The following is a 23,775-nucleotide window of genomic DNA, read 5'->3' on the forward strand; positions in this document are numbered from 1 at the left end:
GTGTTTAACTATAAACCCGTTTGAATGTAAATAAAAAACACTTGTTAGAGCTTACTTAATGTTTTTTAGTAGATAAGTTTCAATAACGTTTAATAAACTAATACTTGAACGACGTCTCTGGATAATATCTCAATTTATAAAGTCTTTTTTCTTTTCCTTTATAAGGTCCTGATTTGATGAGAAAATGCTTGGTCTCTACCTATCTCTCCAAGTTCTTTACGAATCAATTTTATTTTTTGGGTCCATTTCAGCAACTAGTTCCCACTCATAGGAGTAGACCACAGCTCCATTTTGCTTGTTTCCCTTTTTACAACTTCAACTCGCATCTTTGATCATGGTCCTTTACCAACTTGTGCAGAGTTTCAAGGAACTTAATTTCCTTAACCCACCATATCATTGTCAATTTGTCATAAACATCATATGGGTGGTTTTAACTAGCTATTGAACGAGATAGAATACTGCTTTGGTCTTTCTTATCAACTAACACAATGCTTACTTGATAGTAAATTCTCTAATTCGACTAAAACAAAATTAAGTTATGTGGCCATTTGGGCCGACGAGAACAACAAGTATAAATAGAAGTTAATAAAATAAAAACACATAATGGTTTATCTAAATATTTGATTAAAAAACAGATTTTTTTTTTTTGAATTTGATTATAAACAGATTATTAAATAGGGTTTGAGTGAAGAATGTAAGTAAGTTACTAACAGAGTAATCTCAAATTTGAAACAGAGAACAGAACACCGTTACACGCGGGTATTGTTTGTGTGGCGCTGGCGGTAAAAGGGATCGTGACGTAGAGAGTGTTGCTCTCTCCTATTTTGTTGGGCCACTCTATCACCATTTTTCTCTTTTCATTTTTCAGTTTTCTCAACAACCAACACTAGCATCATTAACAAATCATTAAAAAAACATCATTAATTTATTCAAAAAAAACATGCACCTACAAAATCAAATTACATTCCATTCATGTTTCCATGATTCTCCCAATTCTCAACATTCTTTGATTCAACGTCAACAACATTCTCAGGTTTGATTCAATTCAATAATAATTGTCACGTTCTTTTTTTTTTTGAAGAAAATAATTGTCACATTATAATTCAAGGGTCAACAAGTTATATTCAATTGGGAATGTTTGGCTTGGTCATCATGGCTTCTGAATTTTTTTGTGCTTTATATGTTGAATTCACATTCCTGGTAATTTAATTGGCATGCAAACAAACTTGTCCTCTCTAACCTGGAACCTTCTAGGATGACCCCTTTTACAAGTTTTCTCCTTTTGAACGTTTCTCATGGCTGGTGACCAAACAGTGCCCTTCAATTATATGACAAAATGCCTAGAATGATTCTGCCTTTTCTGTTCTGATAAGGGTTTTCATGCATTGCATTATGTAATTCTAATTTTACTTTTTGTTGTGGATATTGATTGATTTCAGGCTGTCAAGAGTTCCTTATTGGGGGATATGACAAATTGGGAATTTCTTTGAAACGTATCATCATGGAAATCTGAAAGTTGTGATCAACCTAGTAATGAATTCCCCATCTGATTATAACTACAGAGAATTGGGCAGCCCAAATGGAACTATGGATGGAAATAATAAAAATGGGCATTTAGTGTCCATTAATGGTGAGGTGGAAGGTATGGAGATTATGGGAGTTACCCCATTTAGTGATTTTCATGTTATGTATTCATTTATGTGGTGATATCCTTCTATGTTTGAAATTTTTTCAGCCAAACATCGGTTGCTTTTGGTTCAGTGGTTAACTAGTCTTCTTCCTTTACTGAACTTCTCGGCAAGCGTCACGGATGGTGAGTTAAGAGCATGCTTGAGCAATGGCACAGTTTTGATCCAGATATTGAACAGGCTAAGACCTGGTTCCGTGACTTTGGTAAGGCTTTGTGACCTTTGAACTAGCACAAACTATAAACTGGCGATTTGATTTCAGATATACCTTTCAGTCTGGATTCTCTTTTGTAGGTGAGTGAATCTGATCATTCTCTGCCGTCACAATCAGAAAATGTTAAAACGTTTCTGAAAGCATTGGATGGATTGGGGTTGCCCCGGTTTGAAATTTCAGACCTAGAGAAGGTATAGGAGATCCACACTACATCTATTTTTGGGAACAATTTTATTTGATTTATAACACTGTCTCTTTTGTTGTGTAGGGATCTATGAAGCCTGTTGTGGATTGTCTATTAACACTTAGAGCAAGAAGTTTGCAAAATGCTTTGGCAGACAATATTTGTGTAAGCCCTCGTAGTCGTGGGAGTTCACCTTCAAGTAACCCATATTCTCCTCCATCTTTTGGTGGAGACCAGAGGAAGGAGTCAAGGTTTCAACGTCTTTTGAGTAGCCCTGTTATGGCAGGTCTGGTGAATTTTATTCAACATCCTCTCCCTTTTTCTGTATGTGTGACCATGGTTTTATAGAGATACTCGGATACAATTTCCTAAACATGGGGACATGGTTATGTTCACAAGAAAATTTATCTATCCTATTTGTAATGTGTTAGAAATATGATATAAAACCAAATCATTCATGTGTTTTCATCCAACAACTTAGCATTCGGAATAGCTGGTTCATGACGATTTGGATTTCCTAAGCAATGTTATTTGAGAAGTCCTAGTTCTTGCTTGTACTATAAAAAATAAGCCTTACACTTCTATAATGTGTGCTCGTGTCTGTCTGTATAAGTGATTGGTTCTTCTCATTTGTATCTTCTGCAAGACCCCATTGGGATTGAAGCGTGAACAATGCACATATCGACACTTACTTTTTGCTGAAATTCAACTTTGTATTAGAATAATTGAGAGTAACCAGGGTCGAACTCTAGACCACTTGGTCATAGAAACTCTAGTACCATGTCATGAACCAACTATCTCAAAAGCTTAAGCTGTTGGACAAAGAATATGAATGGTACATGATATTTCTAACATCCATCATCTGTCTGTTAGAAACAGAAGGGGATGATTTCCCTGTTTTTAGGACATTTATACAGCTCAAACTGAAACATCTTCTACAACGTGTCATTGTGATTCGTAATGCTCATTAGATGGTGCTCTTGTCTTTGTAAGTGATTGGTTCTAGTAATTTGTATCTTCTGCAGAACCATCAGCTTCATTAATACACTATGCCGGTCATAAGTTCCATGAGGTGTTTCAAATAAAACCTGGAAGCTTTGCAGATCTTCCGGCAGCAAAAATATCAGAAATGATGAAATCTAACAGTTTAGATGTAAGTTCTTAAAGTCAACCTGCAGATGTATCTATATTTATATATACATTCAGACTAACATAGTTTTATGCATGCTTGTATGTAGATAGATACACAATACTTTATATTTGCTACATCACTGATTTATTTCAGAATCTAATGTTACAGAATGCTCCCACCCAATCGCTTCTAAGTGTAGTCAACGGTATTCTTGAAGAAAGCGTTGAAAGAAGAAATGGAGAAATACCTCAGGTATGACTTGCATCAGAAACACATGTAACACATACTGTTTGATCATTGTTGTTTATTATTTTTGTTGTTCAGCGTGTGGCAGTCTTGTTGCGAAGAGTTTCTCAGGAGATTGAGCGGCGCATATCAACTCAAGCAGAACATATACGAACTGTATGCCCATACATTATTCTCAACTCTCAATTGGTTCTCTTTTAGTTCTCTCATATCAATTTCTTACCATGTGCCTTCAGCAAAATAATCTTTTCAAGGCCCGGGAAGAAAAATATCAATCGAGAATAAAAGTACTCGAGGCACTTGCATCTGAAACTAGAGAAGAGAGTGAGGTAACACAAAAAGACCTGTCTAGTGATCTTTCTAGAAGTGATCCATTTTATATTCTATCAAACTTACTAAATTGGTAGGAGTTTTTTATTTATCATTAGGAACATTTGTAACATTTTTTGGCCAGCGTCAGCTGTTGAAGTTTGATAGAATATAAATATTTTTCATGTTGTTTGTATTATGGGCTTTTTGGATCTTCAATATAGGCTGACAAAATCAAAGAGGAAGAAAGGCAAGAAGATGAATCAGATATTATCAGATTGATATTGCAGGAGCAGGAGGACAAAAATTTGGAAATCGCAAAATTGCAGCGAGAACTAGAAACATGTGAAGCACAATGCTTACAGTTGGAAGAAGAGGCTAAAGTTGCTATAGATGAATTGAGACACAAGTCTCAAGAATACGAGCATCAATTGGAAGAATTAAGAAACAAGGTTAGGGATTTTGAGGTTTCAGATGTTGAAGTTAATAATTTCTTACTTTGCATGATAAGCACATATTTATACAAAATTCAGGGAATAGGATAAAACAAGAGGCTAACTTAACATTGTTTTTAATGTTGTTTGGGAAGATCAAAGAGGAAGGAAAGAAAGCAGATGAAAAAGATGTGATCAGATGGATGAAGGAGCACGACGACAAAAAATTGGAAATTTCCGCGTTGAAGCAAGAACTAGAAACAGCCAAAAAAACATGTGAAGTACAGTGCTTACAGCTGGAAGAAGAGACTAAGGTTGCTAAAGCAGAATTGAGACAGAAGTCTCAAGAATATGAGTGTCGATTGGAAGAATTAAGAAATAAGGTTAAGGATTTTGAGGCTTCTTCTGAATCGAGAAATCAGAAGTGGAGCACTGAAAAGAAGCAAATGCGGAAATCTATAGATTTCCAGATTTGTTCCTTACAGGTATACTTTCAAATGTGTTAATGTCAATGTTATCATCATGCTGTCAAACATTACAATGTTGTACTCAATTTACAAACATCCAGAAATTGAAACTATCTTGGGAATCCATTAAGCAAGATGTTATGAAAGAGCAAAAAGCTTGTGCAGAGGAGTGTGGTCGATTAGGTAGGCATTATCATTAAACTGTAATATCACCTTCATTTTCTTTTTTTCTTTTTGGAGCTAATATCTAATTATGTGATTATATTTCAGGTGTAAATCTTAAACCACTGGTACATGCAGCTCAGAGCTATCAAGTTGTTCTTGCTGAAAACCGGAAACTGTTTAATGAAGTTCAAGAATTAAAAGGTGGCGTTATCTGTGCGTGTCTTCGAGGCCATTGATGCAAGTTTACTGTGAATCACGCAATTTTTTTTTGATACAGGAAACATCAGAGTATATTGTCGAATTCGACCATTTCTTACTGGAAAAGGGGAAAGACAGACTATTATACAACATATTGGTGAAAATGATTTGGTTGTGGCACATCCTTCCAAAGAAGGGAAAGATGCTCTTAAATCATTTAAGTTTAATAAGGTCTTCGGCCCTGCCTCAACTCAAGGTTTATTTCTATTGTTCCATAAATCCATATACTCACTAGTTTTTTAGATTAGGCTATGAAAGGGTATCCATATGTGAAAATTCATGCAGATTACGGCCCTTCTTCTTGTTAGTTGTTATGTTAACATTATGATATTGTACTCATGCTTCTGCTCTTATTCTTTTGAATGATGCAGTTGAGGTATACTCTGACATTCAATCCTTTGTTAGATCAGTACTCGACGGGTATAATGTATGTATGTTTGCTTATGGCCAAACTGGATCGGGGAAAACTTACACAATGGTATGAACCATCTTTGACATATTGGTTTTTTCTTTAGACATGTATTAAAGAAATTCATCATTTCTATAAGATGCCTACTTTTCTCAGACTGGTCCAAGTGGAGCAACAAGCGAGGATATTGGTGTTAATTATCGAGCTCTAAATGACTTATTCAGCATTTGTACAAGTAGAGCAAGCCTCATAGACTATGAGATTGGGGTTCAAATGGTTGAGATATACAATGAGCAAGTTCGTGACTTGTTAACAACAGATGGTTCTCCCAAAAAATATCCTTTTCTCAGTTACTTTGGACAGTTTATTATGACTAATACTTGGACATTCATACAGTTAGACACCCCACAGACACCTAATTTTTCTCTCTTATTCTCTCTTCTTATCACATCACATCATACTTATTACTTCTCTCTGTTCTCTTCATTTCTCACTCCGGGTGTTTGTGGGGTGTCTGCACTTTACAGATGTCCACGATTCATTTTTCGTTTATTATTTGCATGCTTTTTCTTCCTCTAGTATTTTCTTCTCTGGTTTCCTTGATTTGCACACACTTGGGATATTGACTCACTCTCCATCCAAGGGTTTAGCAGTGCCTGATGCTAGCATCTTCCCTGTCAAATCACCTTCAGATGTCATTAAGCTAATGGACATTGGGCTTAAAAATAGAGCCATTGGTGCAACTGCTATGAATGAAAGAAGTAGCCGTTCACACAGGTCAGACCTATTTTCTTTCCTAGACATTCAAATGAAAGTTTTTTAATTATTATTATGATGACAAGGAGGAAGGTTGTGTAAGGCTTTCTTCAGCCAACACAAAACTGACCGTTATTTTTAATCTGGATCTGTGATCAATATAGCCAACTTCACTTAATGTGATAAGGCTTTTATTTGTTTGTTTGATGACATCATATAAACTTATGTGCACAGTGTGATCTCAATTCATGTTCGTGGGAAGGAATTGAAGTCTGGTTCTACTCTGCTTGGTAATCTTCATTTGGTAGATTTGGCAGGTAGTGAAAGGGTAGATCGCTCTGAAGTAATTGGGGATAGGCTTAAGGAAGCACAGCATATAAACAAATCATTATCTGCTCTTGGAGATGTCATTTTCGCTCTTTCTCAAAAGAGTCCCCATGTACCATACAGAAATAGCAAGCTCACTCAACTCCTGCAAACTTCTCTTGGTAAATCCATGCTCATCAATTATTCATGTAAACATTGCATTGCTTTGCTAGAAGCTATACAATAAGAAATAAGAAGAAAAAGCTCTGAGTTCATGTTTGGAAATCCTTATACAATTTATTCTAAAGTCATAATCAATTCCGGGGAGAAGCTTCTGTGAGTAGCTTCTGGGTTTTAGAATTGGCTCTGAGAAAAGAGAAGTCGATCCAAACATCTAAGTTGGCTTGTAGCTTAAATTTGTCTAACATCACCTTACTTTTTTGGTTTAGATTCTTCTTATAAGCTTCTATTAGACTATACTTTTAAATGCTATCTTTGATTTTACTGCACAGGTGGTCAAGCAAAGACACTCATGTTTGTCCAAATTAACTCAGACGTGAGTTCATATTCTGAAACTCTGAGCACTTTAAAGTTTGCTGACAGAGTTTCCGGAGTTGAATTAGGAGCTGCGCGAAGTAACAAAGAGAGCAAAGATGTCAGGGAATTAATGGAACAGGTACTATAGTTTCTGTGCATGTTCTGGTTTCATGATTTGCACATGAAACCAAAACATGTTTACTCAAGAGCTAAGATTTGTAACTTTAAAATCTGATTCTAGATTCTAGAGTATTGAGTATTTTACCATGAACCAAAATATGCTATCCGTCTGCCACATCAATTAGTTGATTTGGTCATGTGACACACTTTTTTACTTTCATGGATGTATCAAAACGTTCTCATATCTTTTCATTTTATACTTAGAAATTTGTGGATTATCAAACAGCTAATTATCATCTATCTTACCTGTCGTGACCTAACAGATGGCTTCTATGAAGAACACTATTTTGAAAAAAGATGAGGAGATTGAGCGGCTTCAATCACTGAACGCTTCAGTTGGTGGTGTTCCTAAGAAAAACCGAAGACTGCCAAGTTATAAGAACCTTGAAGCTTCTACGGAGCAACCAATGGATGGTCATATACACCAAAATGAGCTTCTCCATCAATCTGAAATTACTAGGGGAGATATACGAAGGAATATTGCTTCAACTGCAGAAACTTCGGGGTCTGCAGATTCTGATTCTCATGAAGGATCAAGTGATGTTTCTGACAATGGTGTTGTTCCGGGCACAGAAACTGATGGCTCTTCAGAAAATTCAAGTCTTACTGAAGTCAAAAAATCATTAGAAAAGACGGAGAAGTGAGTAGTCCTTATTCTATTGCAGCTTTGGCCATAGCCCTTCACATTTCTGCTGAATAATTTTACTAAAGATTCATATTAGAAAGGAAATTCTTGTCAATTTTCATGCTAATTATCTATTTTATTGAAAGTCCATGCTAATTGTCTATACTAAATTTAACATATATCTGATAACTTATTATCCCTTCCTCATGTACTCAAATAACTTATTGAGACATTGTATACATTGCTGCATCATTATTAGTCATGTTTAAGACTAATATGTACATAAGATTCAATTTGTATGTTAAACTTTCTTTGTGTATTTGCAGATCCAAAGCATTACCCAAAATTGTTCGAACGGTTAGGAAATTAGACCGAACCCCATCTCTGACGCCTGCATTAAAGGACTCCCAGAAGAAGCCACCAGCATCATCAGGTATGCAATCTAACACCATGCTTGGATACTCATTAGAAAGTATGAAAACAAGAAAATAACAAATGTATTATTTTCCATTTTCATACTTTCCAAGTCTCAGCTCATTGAATTTTCAACATTCTTCAAATGCAATTTTCAGGTATTAAAAAAAGCGCTAGTATTGGCCAACTTAAAGCTGCAAAACGGTGGCAGTAAAGTAGGAGGCATTAGCTGCAATTCATTGACTCTGAACAAATTCACACACACCATGTACATATAATTGTTTCATTGGTATGGTCTAACACTTGATTTTTAGTCACATTTGGTGACATCTTTTGTGGATATTGTAACCTAATGTGTATTCATAATCATGAGGCAGTTTTCTTGTTTATAATTAAGAAACAATTTTTTGTAACAAATACTCGACAAGTTAGGATGAAGCGAATGGATCAACTGGTGTGAGATTGTTCTACCTTAAGCAGAGATTTCATGTTCAAACCCCTAGAATATAGTTGCGTTAAATACTTATTAGAAAACATATTGGTCTAACTCGGCCTGGCTCGATCATGATTGTTTCGGTAAATGATATTTGTTGTTTAAACCAAAATGTTCAACAATTAAACATGGGTGGTTGCACACAATCCAAAAAACATGGTGACTTCAAAAACTCATCTTTATAACTTCTTCTCATAAGTGATTAGAGAACTCCCCACCTCAGAACTAGAACTAAATGTCGATTCGATTCTTACGCAGGTTTGCCTCATCATCATCATGCATTTTTCTTAAGTTAGGTCCTTTTCCTAAGATTGATGCCATTCAACTTGCAACTTGCAAGTAGTTGTTCACATGTTTGGGGCAATTGGCATTGCCGGCCAACGTGCCCATTCCAAAATCCACTGCTGAAGGAGAAAGCCTTACGCAACTTAGCATCCCTGGGATGGGGCCCTTTTATTAAATTATTATGAATATGATGTCCCTAGATCAACCACCAACCATTCAATAAAAATTTAGAAAATAAATCAAGAACATATAAGTCACAAACCAACACATGTTGTGTTTGCCACACTCTCCATGCATATCGCTGACACCTTACCTCATCTCTCAGACACAATTTCACACCATTCCACGACACACTTGCATAACAGCAAATGCTTATCTTTTATTTCCAACTACTCAATCAATCAGAAAATGATTAAAATACAAGACAAAGCCCCTCAAAATCTTACCATGAAATACGCTTGGTTGCTTCCTAAGATCTTCCTAAAGCATAATTTATTTTTTAAAAGAACACAATCATGGTTATTCCCTGATAAACATATAATACCCTCATCTTTTTCAATGGTAGAATGCTTTCTATAAACAACTTTCTTTGAGATTATCAAACAGGCAACGCCTTCAAAAAGGGCACCCACAAAAACTGATAACAATGATAATGTACAAAATTCCAAGGATTCATCCTCAATTTCCTCCAAATTACAATTACAGAAGGAGGATCTGAGAGACACATAAAAACTAAAGACCCTCCACAAAACTAACATGATAGAACAAAGCAGCTTTGCTTGCCTTTTTCTTACCATGCTTTGTCCTCTTTTATTGATGACTCTCCATCTCAATTATACAAGACAGCATGCTCATGACTCATGAGCAACAACTAGAAAGACCACAAAGACCAGTTATATACATACAGTGCTCTAACAACATTGGATTAAGATTAGCTCCTCTTTCCAAAATAAAAACACAAAAAAGACCCCTCTGCTAATTGAATGATTGATTAACTTCAATCCTCTAACCTTCTTTTTTCTCTGCCTCTTGGTATTGGTTTTCTCTTTTCTTCTTTCTATCAAAAATGGATTAGGCTACCGCAGAGATGCTACGGTTGCTCCTCCTATCTCTTGTAAGACAGTCAAAACCTTCGATCCTCACAACAGCCGGTGTGTTGCCAAATTTCATTGGAACACAGCCTCGGGCTGAAGAAGAGGATGGCGAAGCGGATGCCACGGCAAATGGACTAAAATTCCCATTACCAAATTGCTCATCTTGGATCACAGGGTTTGAGGCCCTGCTAGGTGGAGATCCACAGAAAAACGGCGACTCCCCGGATCTGTCACTCTCAGGATAGCAGCTATCCTGCAAACAAATCAAAGTAGTAGTCTTTAGTCATAAGATCATTTGAGCCCCATGTAAAAAATAATGATGAAAAGGGATACAAAAACCTTTGATCATAAATCATAACCAAAACTTGATTTTGAAAATCCTTCTACAATTTATTCTAAAACCACAACTTCTGGGGAGAAGCTCCTCTGATAGCTTGTCTAGATCAGCTTATTTTTCCTCATAATCAATTTGGGCACCCAGATAGCTGAGGGTGTCAAAAATAAGCTGATCCTAACATGCTATCTTTGAGGCCTCACAACAAATCAACCTTTTATTTACCATATTATTAGTTAGTTTCTCAGGACAATGCTAGCACATGTGAAGTTATGAAGATTACTCAGAAAGTAAACATTTTCATTTGTTTTTCTGGAATATACTACACAATGAATATGGAGATTGACATAGGAAAAAACCTTGGGGAGGATGATGTCCAGAAGCTCTGCCCCAACTCCTGAATCTTCAATCTCAGATTGGTAGCTGCCAACAGACACAAAGAAAGTCTTAATTTATATACAAATTAATTGTAAAATTCAACCAAAATTGGTTGGAAAAAAATAGAGAATTACCCCATGGGGCGCCTAGAGGGTCTGATTTGGTTGTTCATGGAAGAGTGGTTTAACTGACTCATTCTACGAGGCTTAGGACAAACCACTGATTCCATCCTCATCTCCTCACAGCTTGTCAAGGTGTTGTTCTGTTGGTAACCATAGTAGGCATAGCAATTCATTTTCCTAGATCAAGACAAGAAACACCTGCAACCACAAATAAAACAAAAAAGGTAGTTTTTTTAGTCCTAGTTCTTTTGTTCCTTCAGAGTCAAAGAGAAAAAAATTGAACCAAATCCATTGAAATCATAGACCTATACAAACAAACAAAAAATCAATTTTCAAAGTTTCCCCAGACTTGAAAGCAAAAATGCAAAAGACCCATCTTCAGAAAGCTTCAAAGTTTGAGAATTTGCACAGACACACAAGTAAAGCCAAGTTTTCAAGTGTCTACTCTACAGAGACATGTAGTTATAAACAGAACCTCCATGAACCAAAAAAAAAAAACTGGTAGAGATAGAGATGAAGGGTATGTACCTGAGCTGCTAGAGAGTAAGAGACTCCTATGAAGGAGAAGAGGAAGAAAGGCAGAGAAGAATTGGGTGCAGATGAGGCACAAAAGGGAAGAGGATAGGAGAAGAGAGGGTAAGGTGTGTTGGGTGGGTATTCATAGGCAGAGAAGAATGTGGTACAGTACGGGAAGGTGCACAGGAAGTGATGTAAGACCGCAGTTATAGAGCGTTGAATTGATTGATGATTGAGATCTTAATTAGATTCTGTTGTTGTCTGTGTGAGGCAGTATGATGATCCATATGTAATGTAAGTGTGAGTGATGGTGTCTGTCTGTGTCAACTGTCATTATGTAACATGTTGTTGAATTTGTTTCACTGTTTTGCCCTTGAGAGATGAGAGACATGTTGCTCTGTCAAAAGCATGTTGTTGTTGTCTGAATGTACAGTACAACAGTTGATAACGTGCATCGTATTTATTGTGCCCATAAACAACAGCGACTATCTTCTCCAAATCTACTCTCATTACTAACCGAAAATATATTTATATTTTTCAGAAACTTTTACATTTTCGTTTCATTTCATTATTACTACTTGTTAGTAACTGATTTTATATGCTTTTTGTCTGATTTTTTTTGTGTGTTTTAATCTTAATTAACAGTGCTTTTCATGTTAAGTTTCTGCAAACATGAGTTGTATTTTTGTTGAAGACGGGTAAATTGTTCATCTTTCTCTTTTGTTAGAGAGAGAATCAGTGCTTGAGGCAGTTTCTCCGATTCAAAACAGTTATGATCCATTTGTTACACTTTGTTTGATCATAGTAGAAAAGTGAGAAAGTGAATAAAGAGATAAAATTTATAAATAGCTAAGTATGAGATAAATAATGATATGGAAAAAAAAATCTAGAAAAAATATAGTTTATCCCTAGTTAAATATATAATTAACATGGTATATCTGGAAAGCCAAAAAAAAATATCATAATTCAAACTTCCTCTCCAATTTGAGCATACTAGAAAAGTAGGCTGATCTTTTCCGATGTATAAAAAAAAGGTGGGCTAAGCCACTTTTTTCAAACATGATTATATGACTTAGAACTCAGAAGTGATCTTGAGTGATCTCATTAAAGTTGTATGTTTCAACTATATTTAATATCAGACTCTATAAATACAATCTTAATTGTTTATTTGCCTAACATTCGCTCATTATGTTTGAATTTAGTTCTCTAATTCTAATTAAACTGATTTAAGTGTCAATTGCCATATGTGAGTACTCTTCATCGTACTTCATCATGGATAATTAGCTAGCTCACTACGCATGCAAAAGCCTAAATCAACCGCAAGTAGAATCCATGTTCAAATGGACATCTAGAGAGTAAAAAAAATCCACTCTAGCTAGCATTTCAAAATGAACATTGTATATTCTTTCTTAAGTGAAAGTCTAGGATGAGTAGAAACTACTCCTTCAGGCTTCAACCCCCGTAACTAAAAAGAAGTTGCATTTAGTGAAAGCTACAATATTTTACATAAACATATTTCTCAACTAGATTTTCTTTTAAACTTGCAAAACTGAGAAGAAAATGAAAAAGAACATGACATAAACTAAATAAAGATCAAAATTTGAATATAGTTTCTGAAATGCTGTAGTTGGATCAAGTTGCAATCTTGGATCTCAACGTATTTCTTTATTTAGAATTGTAATTAAGCTTATCTTTTTTTAGGGATGAATCCCATGACGATACGTGACGAGGCTAAAAGCATCTTCAATAAATAATAAAAAGATATATATATTCTCTGCGGGCGTGGGGAACAAGGGGCTGCGTGGACCAGCTTCCATGTCTTGTGTGGGTTCGTTCGTTCGTTCCGTGACTGTGTCTGTTCCTTCCTACACCCTACGATCTATCACACCATTCAAATAATACTTTAATTGCACATGCTTTCTTAAAATATCATATCTTAATTTCCACATTTTATTTTATTTACATACAAACTAAACTAGCTTAGCTATATATAATAATCGATCGTGTATTCAGTTTCAAAAAAAATTGTGTATTCGAAAGATAGCTCAAATATAAAGAGTCGGTAAATTAATAGGTTGAGTAAGAGGAGATTCATGGGTTAATCTTGATAGTAATAATTTATTTTTTTGATGTAAAAAAATCATAATAACGGTGAATAGAAAAAAATTACTGGGAAAATTAGTCTAACTATAATGTAAATGTTCTTAGCTCGAACATTATTGGTTTCGCGGAAAAATAGTTGTAAGAACGCAAAAGCTAGCTAGCTACTATGATAACTTTATGTATATGGTTAAATGTATTTTTTATACTTAGCAATAACTGTAAAACAGAAAGCTCCACTAATTAACTTGCAACGTCTGCTAACAGACCTAGTTATGATTTCATAGAGGAGCCACCATATATAGCTGCGATTACTGATTTACTGCTAACCTACTCCTAGAAGTTATGACCTAATTCTATGGAGCAAAGTGTATTTGTATTGTTTCGGGCTGGGCTGAGTCCGAGTGGGTTGGTTTGGTTTAGGGTGGGGCGGGTCGCTTTTGTGTTGGCTTGGTTTGGGTTGAAACAGGTTGAGCTAGTTTCGGGTTAGATTTGGAATGGCATGGCCTGGCTTGATTTGGATTTGATTGGGGTTGGGTTGAACCCAAAGCCCAATGTTTAAAATCTATATAAGAGCTATATTTTAGAAAAATAAAATTGGATACTAAAATAGAAAAAGCTTAGTTGCATTTTTATCCCCTTCGACTATGTCCTTAGTTTTTTTCTTTGAGGTAATCAAGTCCTTTTACTTATAAAATCAAGCAAGCTTTGTCACTCTCTCAATTTCCATATACATAAAATCATAAAATCTTCATTTTCTTTTTGAAATATTTTAGGTTTCTGATTGATTTGATATATTGCAAAATTTTAAAATTAAAAAAATAGTGAGAATTTGTTAATTTTTGAAGGATATGAGATTAGGGTTTAAAGAGGTGGGAAGTTGTTGTGTTCTTAATATTTTATTAAAATTTAATATTTTGATTAGTGAGTTTTGACAAGAACAATGTCTACAATGAATAAATTGATTAAATGAATTGTGAAGATGTTTCTTAAAAAAAGAGTATTTGAAAGTTTTAAGTAGAATAGTAATGATAGGAGGACTTGATTTGCAATTATTAAAAAGTTAAGGACTAAATCTGCTATAAAAATTATTACGTGACTAAACCAAAATCACTAATGGTCAAACCAAGGAACTAAAATTTCAATTAAGCCAATAGAAAAAAAAAATCCCATTTTAATAGAATATAGACATGTTGAATATTTATTGCTTATTTCTTATAATGATGATATATATTTCTATCAATTTATTTTACAAGTGTTGTATGTAAAAGAACTAAAACTAAAGGAGGCTAAGACTGCTACATGCATGTGTAACCTGTACTGTACTTTCCCCCCCCCCTAAGACCATTGTTTTATTCTTCTTCATGTGTGCCTGTCTAGCTCATTCTTCTTTTGATTCAGCTGAAATTGCATGTAATCCCAAGTAAGGAACCTAGTTATGTCTCTATCTACATACCCACTTCACTTTGTCTCTACTTTCTTTATCAGCTCCATTTCCTTGAAGTGTTATACATGTAGTGCGTGTTTGGAAATCCTTCTATAGTCGATTTTAAAGTCAAAATTAATTCTGTGTAGAAACTTATATCATCAGCAGCATAAGGGTACCAGAATTGATTCGGGAAATAGAGAAGCTGATCCAAACATACTAGCAGTCGTGTATATTCATCATCTGGTGGGTTGATGAGAGGGAAAGAAAAGTGGAGTTGAATAATCTCTTTGAAGTCTCCCTTCAGTGATCCTCACTTTGCTCATTTTATTTTCACACCAGTGCAACTGTTCTTCACTCAACTCATTCATTCTTAACACCCTTGACACCACTTTTAGGTCTATAAGAGCCATCAAAATCTCCATCTTTTCTTCCACATTCAACTTTCTCTTCCTCAATGATCTCCCTGCATGGCTAAGATCCTTAACCTTCTTCCTCTTCTGTGGTTATGGGTTAGGTAATTAAATTAAAATTAAATGAACTGAAAAACATTGAAGGGAAAAAATGAACTAATTTGAAATTTGGAACATGCCTTTTGATTCACTTTCTTCATTAGCCGGAGTAGTGTTGGATCAACTGTTCCTCTTAGGTTTCGCATAAAGTAAGCTGCTAGGATATGACATGGTGTTTCTTTATCAGTCTTCAGAAAATTCATGAATGTTCTGATTCCTTCCTCCATTATCATCAGAAATGAAGCTGAGGATATTTTACATTGAAAATCACCATCCTTCTCATCATCCTCTGAATCTTTAAAACAAACAAGAAAATAAAATTATGATAGAGTAAAATAAAATTTGGATGACAGTATAGATATTTGGTAGAAACTAGAAAGAATTGCTTTGCTTTCAGCTCATATCAACTCACTTTTACTATGACCAATTTTATCCAAATCAATTGTGACAATGTTGATCCAAAAACCACAGCGTTTTGTAATCAACTTCCAGGAAAAGATAGAGTAAAAGTAATTATCATACCTTGACATTCTGGCACCAGGAGCAAGTTTGGTGCCAAAAGCCTCATTCTAGCAAAAATCTCAGGTCTCCTTCCATGCTCATAAGGCTCATTCTCTATGTATCTTTGTAACAAAACCTGAAATTGCTGGAATTGTTGTGCAATGATGGCAGGACAACCGGTATCAAGATCACGGAGTGAAGAATGTTTGGAACGACAGTTTTTGTAGTTCCAACTAAGTGCTTCCCATGTTAAGCAAATTTGTGCAACATATGCAGCCTCTAGTTCACGGTATGGGTTGTGACCAACATCAGCAACCTTTTTGTTTATAGTTGAAAGCTTGTTTGCAATGCGCTCTGACATTGATCTTGGAGACCTTATAGAATCTGAAAATTTGTTTGTTAATTTCAATGTGTAACGAGTTGTATCTGTCATTGTAATGTACACTTAGTGCGTGTTTGGCTCAGCATCTTCCAGTTGATTTTGGATAAAATTGATTTTGACAAAATTAATGATAGTCACAGTGAGTAGAAGTGAAGTTGGTTATGTTTGGATGATAAAAATGGTTTGTGTAAGGTACTATTGTGAAATTCAGTCGTAAAATATCAAAATTGGTGATTTTAATGTATTTTCACTATTTTGATAACGAAGTCAACTCTCCAAATGGCATCCAAACATCTATGTTGTCATCTTTTCTTTTCTATCTCTTTGTATTGGGTTGAAGTACCCCTTGTATTTCACTTAATATATTCATTTCATTGCCTATCAAAAAAAAATCTATGTTGTCATCAAAAATTGATTTTACTCTAACATGATTGGTTCTGACTTCTGAGGTTTTCAAACGGGAAACATAGTGTGTTTGCCTACATGTGTGCAATCTTAGAATCAATTCTCAATTCTCATTGACAATTGACTTAGACAATTGATTTTGGCACTAAAATCAATTCTGCAGAGAAGCTAGAGAGAAGCTTATGCGGTGGAGACAATCAATTGTGAGATTTTGTAACAGGATTTCACAATATTGCCTTATTGAAATCACTTTTCCTATAATCAATTTTATCTAAAATCAATTCTGACAATGCTTGCACTTAAAAAAATGCATTAAGAATTAGTAAAGGGTCATTACCAGATTCATGAAGTTTCTGTGAACTAGTTCTGTTCAAGAATGCCTTTTCTTCATCATATTTTTGGAACAAAGTATATGATTCCCACTTGGGGCAACTTCTTCTAGAAGAGGTAGAAAATGCATCCTCCTCAGTATCATAATCCCTGCAATTGATCATGGAGCTCCTCCATTCAGAGGAGCTTGTAGAGTCCTCGTCATCCTTCTTTTCAACAATCAACTTCTTAAGCTTCAACTGGGTAGAAGGTAAAACAAAGAATCTCTCATCCCTTGTGAGGTTTGCTTCCTGCACCTTCTTATTTTTAATAACTCCAAGACCAACATAATCATCTGCAAAAAGTAGCATCAGAAAGTTGAACTAGAAGTGTTTCATGTGAAAAATTCAACTAAAAATAGAGTATATGTCATGAATCAACTATCTCAAAAGTTAAAAACACGTGAATGATTTTGTATTATGATGGAAAATAAAAAAAGTTATGTAAGAAACGTAAGAATTGGTAGTTATCACCCGCTACCCCTGTGATTTCCCTCAAATAACACAATTAACTTAAGCACATCAGCATTTCTTGCAACTTTTCTTCATAACATATAACATTGCTTATAGAATGATATATTAGCAAGCAATGATGTGAAATACTTTTGTACGGGTTCAGGTTGATGGGAGAGGTTGTCCTGCTTTCAACTTGGACATAATTTGGAAGAGAGTCAGCATCTCTTGCTGGAAAGTCTTCTTCAAAGTCAGAAACTTGAGGTGAGTCATGGACAGACACTGATTCAGAACAATGGTTTTCTTCTGAATCTTCAAACAAGCTTTCTTGGGGGGTTATGAATTCCTGAGAATAAGAATGATTCCTCTGAGGCTGAAGCTCCTTGTAAAGGGTTTCACTGCCACATGTGATGTCTGCTTTCTCAGTAGAATCAACACAAGAATACCCTTCTTGATTTTCTTCTTCTTCTTCTTCGTCATCAGAATACACATATTCATATTGTTGATCTCTGCAGCAACATACAAAGAGAAATTTGTAAGTAAAATGCCATAGGCAATCAATGAGTGAGTGCATATTTGATTTCACGATTTGAACATGATCAAAGACACATTTACTCTAAATGTATGTTTAGAAATTGGTTTGAAAAACATTGTGAAGCCAAAATCATCGTGGGCAGAAGCAAAAGATAAGAGTTTACAAATATGCACTTAGACTAGTAGCTTCTAAGTATAAATGATTCTGGAAAAAATTTCACATTGGAACCAAACATTCTATTAATGCTTCCGGTAGATAAGAAAGAGAGAGAAGCAAGAACAAGACCTTTGGATTAAGGGGAATCTGCCAGTGAAGGTTAAGAATGTGAGAAGGAAAATGGCAGTGGAGAAGAGAAGTAGGAAGAGAAGCTGGAAAGAGCTTGAGACATTGTTGAAGACTCTAAGAAGAACTTCTTCTTTGGGACATGGCATTTTCTTTGTCACCAAATTATAGACTTAAGCACCAAGGTCAAAATTAAACATCTCATGGAGTCCACAAAAGTTAACAAGTAATGGCCAATCGTTGCTTCTCTCTTCCTATAACACTAACTAATTTTCATGAATAAAGTGCATAAGTCTTGTTTTGTAATGTGCATTTAAAGCAGGAAATCTAAGTTTAACAGGGTCCTTTTTTGCCTACGTGAGCAAAAAGCAAAAAAGAAGAAGAGACCTAAACCAAGCCACACGCATAGGTACAAACCTGAACTATCTCACTTTATAAAAGAACTACAAGACATTCTTCCAGAAGAAGTTGAATTCATGTATAATTTAATCGTTCAGTGTTCATGTTTATGTATAAATTCAGAATCTTGTGGCTCAAAACAGGAAACAGTTTTTTCCTCTGTATCCAGGCCTTGAATGTATTCTTTACCTCCTGATGGAAAAAGATTATGTTGGCTGTTTCAATATATTGTGATTTCCTGTGCCAATCCTCTTTATTGATCCTTTCTTTAACGTGGTTGCTAAGATTGCAGCATATAGATGTTGTCAACCAAGAACAAGTAATACTAGCTCTAGTTCCAAAATATTTGTTGTATAAGATTATACACATACAGGGCCGGCCCAAGGGTGAAGCCACCCAAGCAAGGGCTTTAGGCCTCCAAAAAAAAATTATTTTTTACTAAGTAAAATAGGCCTCAAATTTTATTACTAAGTAAAAAAGCCCCAAAAAATTAAACATTAATAGTTAATACTAATTTAAAAAGGCCTCACTTAAAAAATTTGCTTTAGGCCTCATGTATTGTTGGGCCGGCCCTGTACACATATATTAAAAAATAATTTATTGAGTTAAAATTGGACTGAAATACATTTATTTATACTAGCTTATATCGTACCAGAAAAATATTATTTCCTTTATTGTTCCGGCCAATTATGAAGTTGTCGGACCTAAATCAATTGATTAAAAGGCTTGTATTGGAAAGAGACGTTGCGTCCCGGTTTATAATCGATCAGCCACAAGAAGGCCGAAACGCATCAAACTAAGATGGGCCGGCCAAAGGCTACTTACATGATCAAATGTCTCACTTAACGAACTTACCAAACACTTGCAACGAAAAACTGTCAAAGACACTGAGCCTATTAATACAGGTTTTGTCGTTCATTTACACAACATACTATTCATTCAAGGATTGATGCTTGAGTTCAACAAAGACTCGGGAATTCTCTCCCAAACATTAATTCTGACTTGACCGTCAGAGTGTCTTCTGCATGTATCCCTCACTATGTAACCAGCAACACCACTAACGTCTTCAGGACACTCACACTGCGCACCGTTGTCAACTTCGAAAGAGGATCTCGCTAGATTTTCAGCGCACCGAACACTTATATAATTTATTCTTCGTGCACCATTCATAGACCAATCATTTTGTGAGACCAACCATAGAAAACGTGTTAAAAAAATGTTGCTAGCCCTCTTAGATTGATTTTTATTTTTTCGGACAATTATATGAGGAGTTATTGAACATATTTTTGGTCCTCAGATTTATTGAACTTTGAGTTTGGGCCGACCAATAGTTACTTAGACAAAAATACCCACAACGTAACATATTTATAATCTATCAATAATAAATAATCTCCCCTTCGTTCAATTTTGAGTTTGCATCTTTCTGGTCTCTGCAATGGCCGGGAAACAAGTCAGCGGCGGCGGCGGCGGCGGCGGTGAGGGGTTAACGGCGAACCTCGCCGGAATGTCAAAGAATCAGCTCTACGATATCATGTCTCAGATGAAGGCACGTCGTTACTTCCTCTTTGTCACTCTTCTTCATATTCACTCACGCACCAATCACATGCTAACCAGTTTCCTTTGTTTCTCATCAGAATCTCATCGAACAGAATCAACAACAAGCGAGGCAGATCCTCATCCAGAACCCTATGTTAACCAAAGCGCTTTTCCAGGTTTGTAGGGTTTTTCTTTTTCTTTCTTTGCGTAGTTCTTCCTCTTTTGGCGCTAAATTTGATGCTGCAAATTTGGGTTGTGGAAATTCTGAGTTTCAGTTTGTTACATTGATGAATCTGTCTGTAAACCTATTTGATTGTTACAATTGTGTAGATATTTTATAGTGATTGGATTTAGATTAGAGGAGCTATTTTTCTCTAATGCTGCATGATTTTGCCATAAGGTGAAACCCTAAATGTAATATTTGATTTCATGGATAACTACAGTTATCTAACTGCTACATTCAATTTTCTTAGAAGCTGGTGTATAGATTAGAAAGTGGTCCAACCCTTACTCTTAGAGTGTGTTTGTGAGTTGGGTTTTGGAGGCCAGAAGGGAAGATGGAGAGGCTTATGAGAAGCCACCCCTTGTTTGGGAGATTTTAATAAGGGGGGAGGCTTTTGGGTATTTCTAAAATCCTCCAAAACCTTCTCGTACTTATATTTTTTAGTTACCCCAAATTGGTGGGTTTTCTTCTCCCAAATAAGTGAAAGACTTACCCTCCTTCCCTCTCTCTCTCTTGCCCTCCACTCCCCTTCCCCTCCCCTAAAACTCGCAAAGCATCATATCTAATCTAACCGCTAATGATGTTTCCCTTGTATATGCCCTTGAGGTGATGAAAATTTGCTTTTTGCTCAGACCTTATTATTGGTATCTAAGAATGACAGTTTATTTTTTGTGCATATTGAGATTTTTAGGAGTCCCTGATGTTTCTTGTACGTGTATCTATTTCTTGGACATCCTTTCAGTTATACAGGGATCAAAAAGATTTCATATCTGTATATAGTCTTGCTTGTGTAAAACTATAATTTTTCAGCATTATTCTAGTTGTCTTACTCAAACATTAATATATGCTGGTGCATGAGAATAGAGTCATTTATTTTTGGGGAGAGATTTTTATAAAATGTTCTATTCTGAATCCTTTAATGAATAAAGAAGCGTGTGTTGATATGGCTTTGTTTCTAACTAACCTCATTATTTATCTGAGGGGATTCAGCCATATTAGTTATTTGTTTAACTTTGTCCTTTTTGTTTTGTATACTCAGGCACAAATTATGCTTGGAATGGTGCAATCACCTCAAGTGGTATGCTTTTTACTTCATTTTTTTACAACCTTCCATTGCTAGAAGTTTGCATGCTAAAAAATGTTTTCTTCTAGGTTCCAAAAGTTCAGCCGATGGTTCCACAGAACAATCAGTCAGTACAGTCAGCACAACCGCCTAAAGTTCAGCCTGTTCCATTATTGCCTGGGCAAGGTGGTGCACAGGATCAAGCTGGTGTATCTCAAACCCAAATTCCTCTGAGGAAACACCAAAACCAACCTTCAGTTCCAGTTTCTTATGCCGCTACTCCTGCAATGAGTCATCAATCTCCGCCCATGGCTGGACATTCTTTGCAGATGCCACAACAGCCTAAAGGACATCTAGCACCCCAAGCAGCTCCGGCTTCTCTTCCACAATCTTCACAACTTCCAAACATTCCTCCACCTTCTCTTCATTCATCATCACAGCCACATCATCCAACTCAAATGCAAACTGCATCAAGTCAGTTGCAGCAACCATTGCAGGCACCTGGATTTCCACATATGCCTTTGCAACCACCTCTGCCACCACAGCTCAGACCACCTTCAGCGTCGTCCTTCCATCCCCAGTATCCCCCACAAATGGGGTCCAATTTAGGTTTTCAACACGCTGGTGCTTCTCACAATCTTCAGCAATCTATGTTTCATGTAAGCTGAATATTTCAGTTTCAAATCAAAGATTTAGTGGTGTGTCAAAATGTAACAATAGTGTCTGTTGATGAAATTTTCAGCCAGGTGCAAAACCTCCTGCTAGTGTTGGATCCGCGTTCACCCAAGGGCAACCTCCACTTCCAAGTCAGCAATCATCTCAGTCACCTTATCCGGTATGCTTAGCTACAACTGATGGTTTAGATATAAACCGTGTTGGTACTGTGAATTTTATAGTAATGGTTAGACTCTATGACACCTGCATTATGTTAGGAACTTGGTATTTTATTAGAAAGAATAGGTAAAATCCCCCTAATTAAGGTTTTATGGATCTTCTAGGATATGCACCTCCTTACCCTAAGGCTTCAAGTCCCTCTCAAATACGTTGATTAACAGTGAGAGACTGATGAAAGAAGCTATGTTTTCTATCTTAGAGCTCCTCAGATAATTTTAAAAATCTATTTTTTTTACAAAATTTAGAGTTAACAGGTTTCTCTACACTTTAAAGACATTGTGTATTTTTCAGATATACTCTATTTCTGTCAGTTATGTGGATCCTGTTTTGACACAGCTGTACAAAATTTATTCCTGACACATTATCATTGCTCTGTTTGAATTTTACAATTGAGGTACTTAGCTAGTTTTTGTTAAACGATGTCCATTTGATCTAAACCCAAGTTGACTTTGGTGATTTGAGTGATGGAAATAAAGCTAAACAACATGAATGTAGAAGCAGTATCGTCCATGTACTCTGTGCTTTATAGTAATTGGTTATTCAGATGCTAAGTCATGCCATACTTGCTTGTAGGTTGGAAATATGCCTTTTGGGCATGATTTTGGCAATCAAGGTGGAAATGCAATGCAAGTTGATAGAGTGTCTAGGATGCATGGTGGTCACTCAGAAAACTTAGCACAGCTCTCTGGTCCTCTGGGGCCACCATCTTTAGTTTCTGGTCAGATGGGTGCTGCTAATCAGCCTCTTCGGCCTCCTGGGGTAATTCTTGTGAATTAACATTAGTTTGTTGATTAATTTCTGCAGTCTGTTGACATCCTCCTCTTTGTGTAAATACAGTTGACACCAGATATGGAGAAGGCACTGCTTCAGCAGGTCATGAGTCTCACGCCCGAGCAGATAAATCACCTGCCCCCAGAACAAAGAAATCAAGTGCTGCAGCTGCAACAGATGTTGCGTCAATGATGCAATGTGTATATTATAAACTAAGAAAGTTAGGCATGCTTAATCCTTCCAATTTAGCATAAGGTTATTATTCTTTTACGATGAGGTTTTGTGGAAGTTGATACAGAATTCTTGTGTAACAAATTGTAGACCTTTATTATTATTGTTGATTTTGGCACCAATTAAATCATATAGGCCTTTGTTCTAC

At 35.8% G+C, this 23,775-nt stretch overlaps 4 protein-coding genes across 6 annotated transcripts; 2 read left to right on the forward strand and 2 right to left on the reverse strand.

The window, feature by feature from the left end:
- Positions 1 to 893: 893 nt before the first annotated feature.
- Positions 894 to 8,800, forward strand: LOC130710538 (kinesin-like protein KIN-14P). 3 transcript variants are annotated; one of them, XM_057559844.1, is made up of 22 exons: positions 894 to 1,033; positions 1,440 to 1,642; positions 1,736 to 1,893; positions 1,983 to 2,093; positions 2,171 to 2,372; positions 3,112 to 3,239; positions 3,372 to 3,470; positions 3,543 to 3,620; positions 3,701 to 3,793; positions 3,998 to 4,225; positions 4,363 to 4,692; positions 4,776 to 4,857; positions 4,945 to 5,040; positions 5,117 to 5,293; positions 5,469 to 5,575; positions 5,663 to 5,841; positions 6,119 to 6,283; positions 6,497 to 6,750; positions 7,081 to 7,244; positions 7,549 to 7,925; positions 8,237 to 8,343; positions 8,483 to 8,800. In XM_057559844.1, the coding sequence occupies exons 2-22, from the start codon at positions 1,534 to 1,536 to the stop codon at positions 8,536 to 8,538; spliced, it is 3,300 nt and encodes a 1,099-aa protein (XP_057415827.1). In that variant the 5' UTR covers positions 894 to 1,033; positions 1,440 to 1,533; the 3' UTR covers positions 8,539 to 8,800. The 3 variants fall into 3 exon arrangements, with proteins under 3 accessions (XP_057415827.1, XP_057415829.1, XP_057415828.1); XM_057559846.1 differs by lacking the exon at positions 894 to 1,033 and having other exon boundaries at positions 1,229 to 1,642; positions 4,064 to 4,225; XM_057559845.1 differs by lacking the exon at positions 894 to 1,033 and having other exon boundaries at positions 1,230 to 1,642; positions 3,387 to 3,470.
- An 872-nt stretch (positions 8,801 to 9,672) lies between these two features.
- LOC130710540 (uncharacterized) lies at positions 9,673 to 11,715 on the reverse strand. The gene is made up of 4 exons (XM_057559847.1): positions 11,559 to 11,715; positions 11,043 to 11,228; positions 10,890 to 10,953; positions 9,673 to 10,449 (listed from the first exon to the last, which is right to left on the reverse strand). Exons 2-4 carry the CDS (start codon positions 11,201 to 11,203, stop codon positions 10,174 to 10,176), a joined length of 501 nt encoding a protein of 166 aa, XP_057415830.1. The 5' UTR covers positions 11,204 to 11,228; positions 11,559 to 11,715; the 3' UTR covers positions 9,673 to 10,173.
- A 3,129-nt stretch (positions 11,716 to 14,844) lies between these two features.
- Positions 14,845 to 18,874, reverse strand: LOC130709902 (uncharacterized). The gene is made up of 6 exons (XM_057559032.1): positions 18,514 to 18,874; positions 17,844 to 18,202; positions 17,210 to 17,536; positions 16,107 to 16,469; positions 15,665 to 15,879; positions 14,845 to 15,572 (listed from the first exon to the last, which is right to left on the reverse strand). The coding sequence occupies exons 1-6, from the start codon at positions 18,657 to 18,659 to the stop codon at positions 15,312 to 15,314; spliced, it is 1,671 nt and encodes a 556-aa protein (XP_057415015.1). The 5' UTR covers positions 18,660 to 18,874; the 3' UTR covers positions 14,845 to 15,311.
- A 1,418-nt stretch (positions 18,875 to 20,292) lies between these two features.
- Positions 20,293 to 23,774, forward strand: LOC130710479 (cleavage stimulating factor 64). Its single transcript, XM_057559762.1, has 7 exons — positions 20,293 to 20,455; positions 20,544 to 20,621; positions 21,708 to 21,746; positions 21,821 to 22,390; positions 22,474 to 22,566; positions 23,199 to 23,384; positions 23,463 to 23,774. Exons 1-7 carry the CDS (start codon positions 20,345 to 20,347, stop codon positions 23,586 to 23,588), a joined length of 1,203 nt encoding a protein of 400 aa, XP_057415745.1. The 5' UTR covers positions 20,293 to 20,344; the 3' UTR covers positions 23,589 to 23,774.
- Position 23,775: the final 1 nt, after the last annotated feature.

This window comes from Lotus japonicus, chromosome 4, assembly GCF_012489685.1.
Source record: "Lotus japonicus ecotype B-129 chromosome 4, LjGifu_v1.2".
Classification (NCBI taxonomy): domain Eukaryota; kingdom Viridiplantae; phylum Streptophyta; class Magnoliopsida; order Fabales; family Fabaceae; genus Lotus; species Lotus japonicus.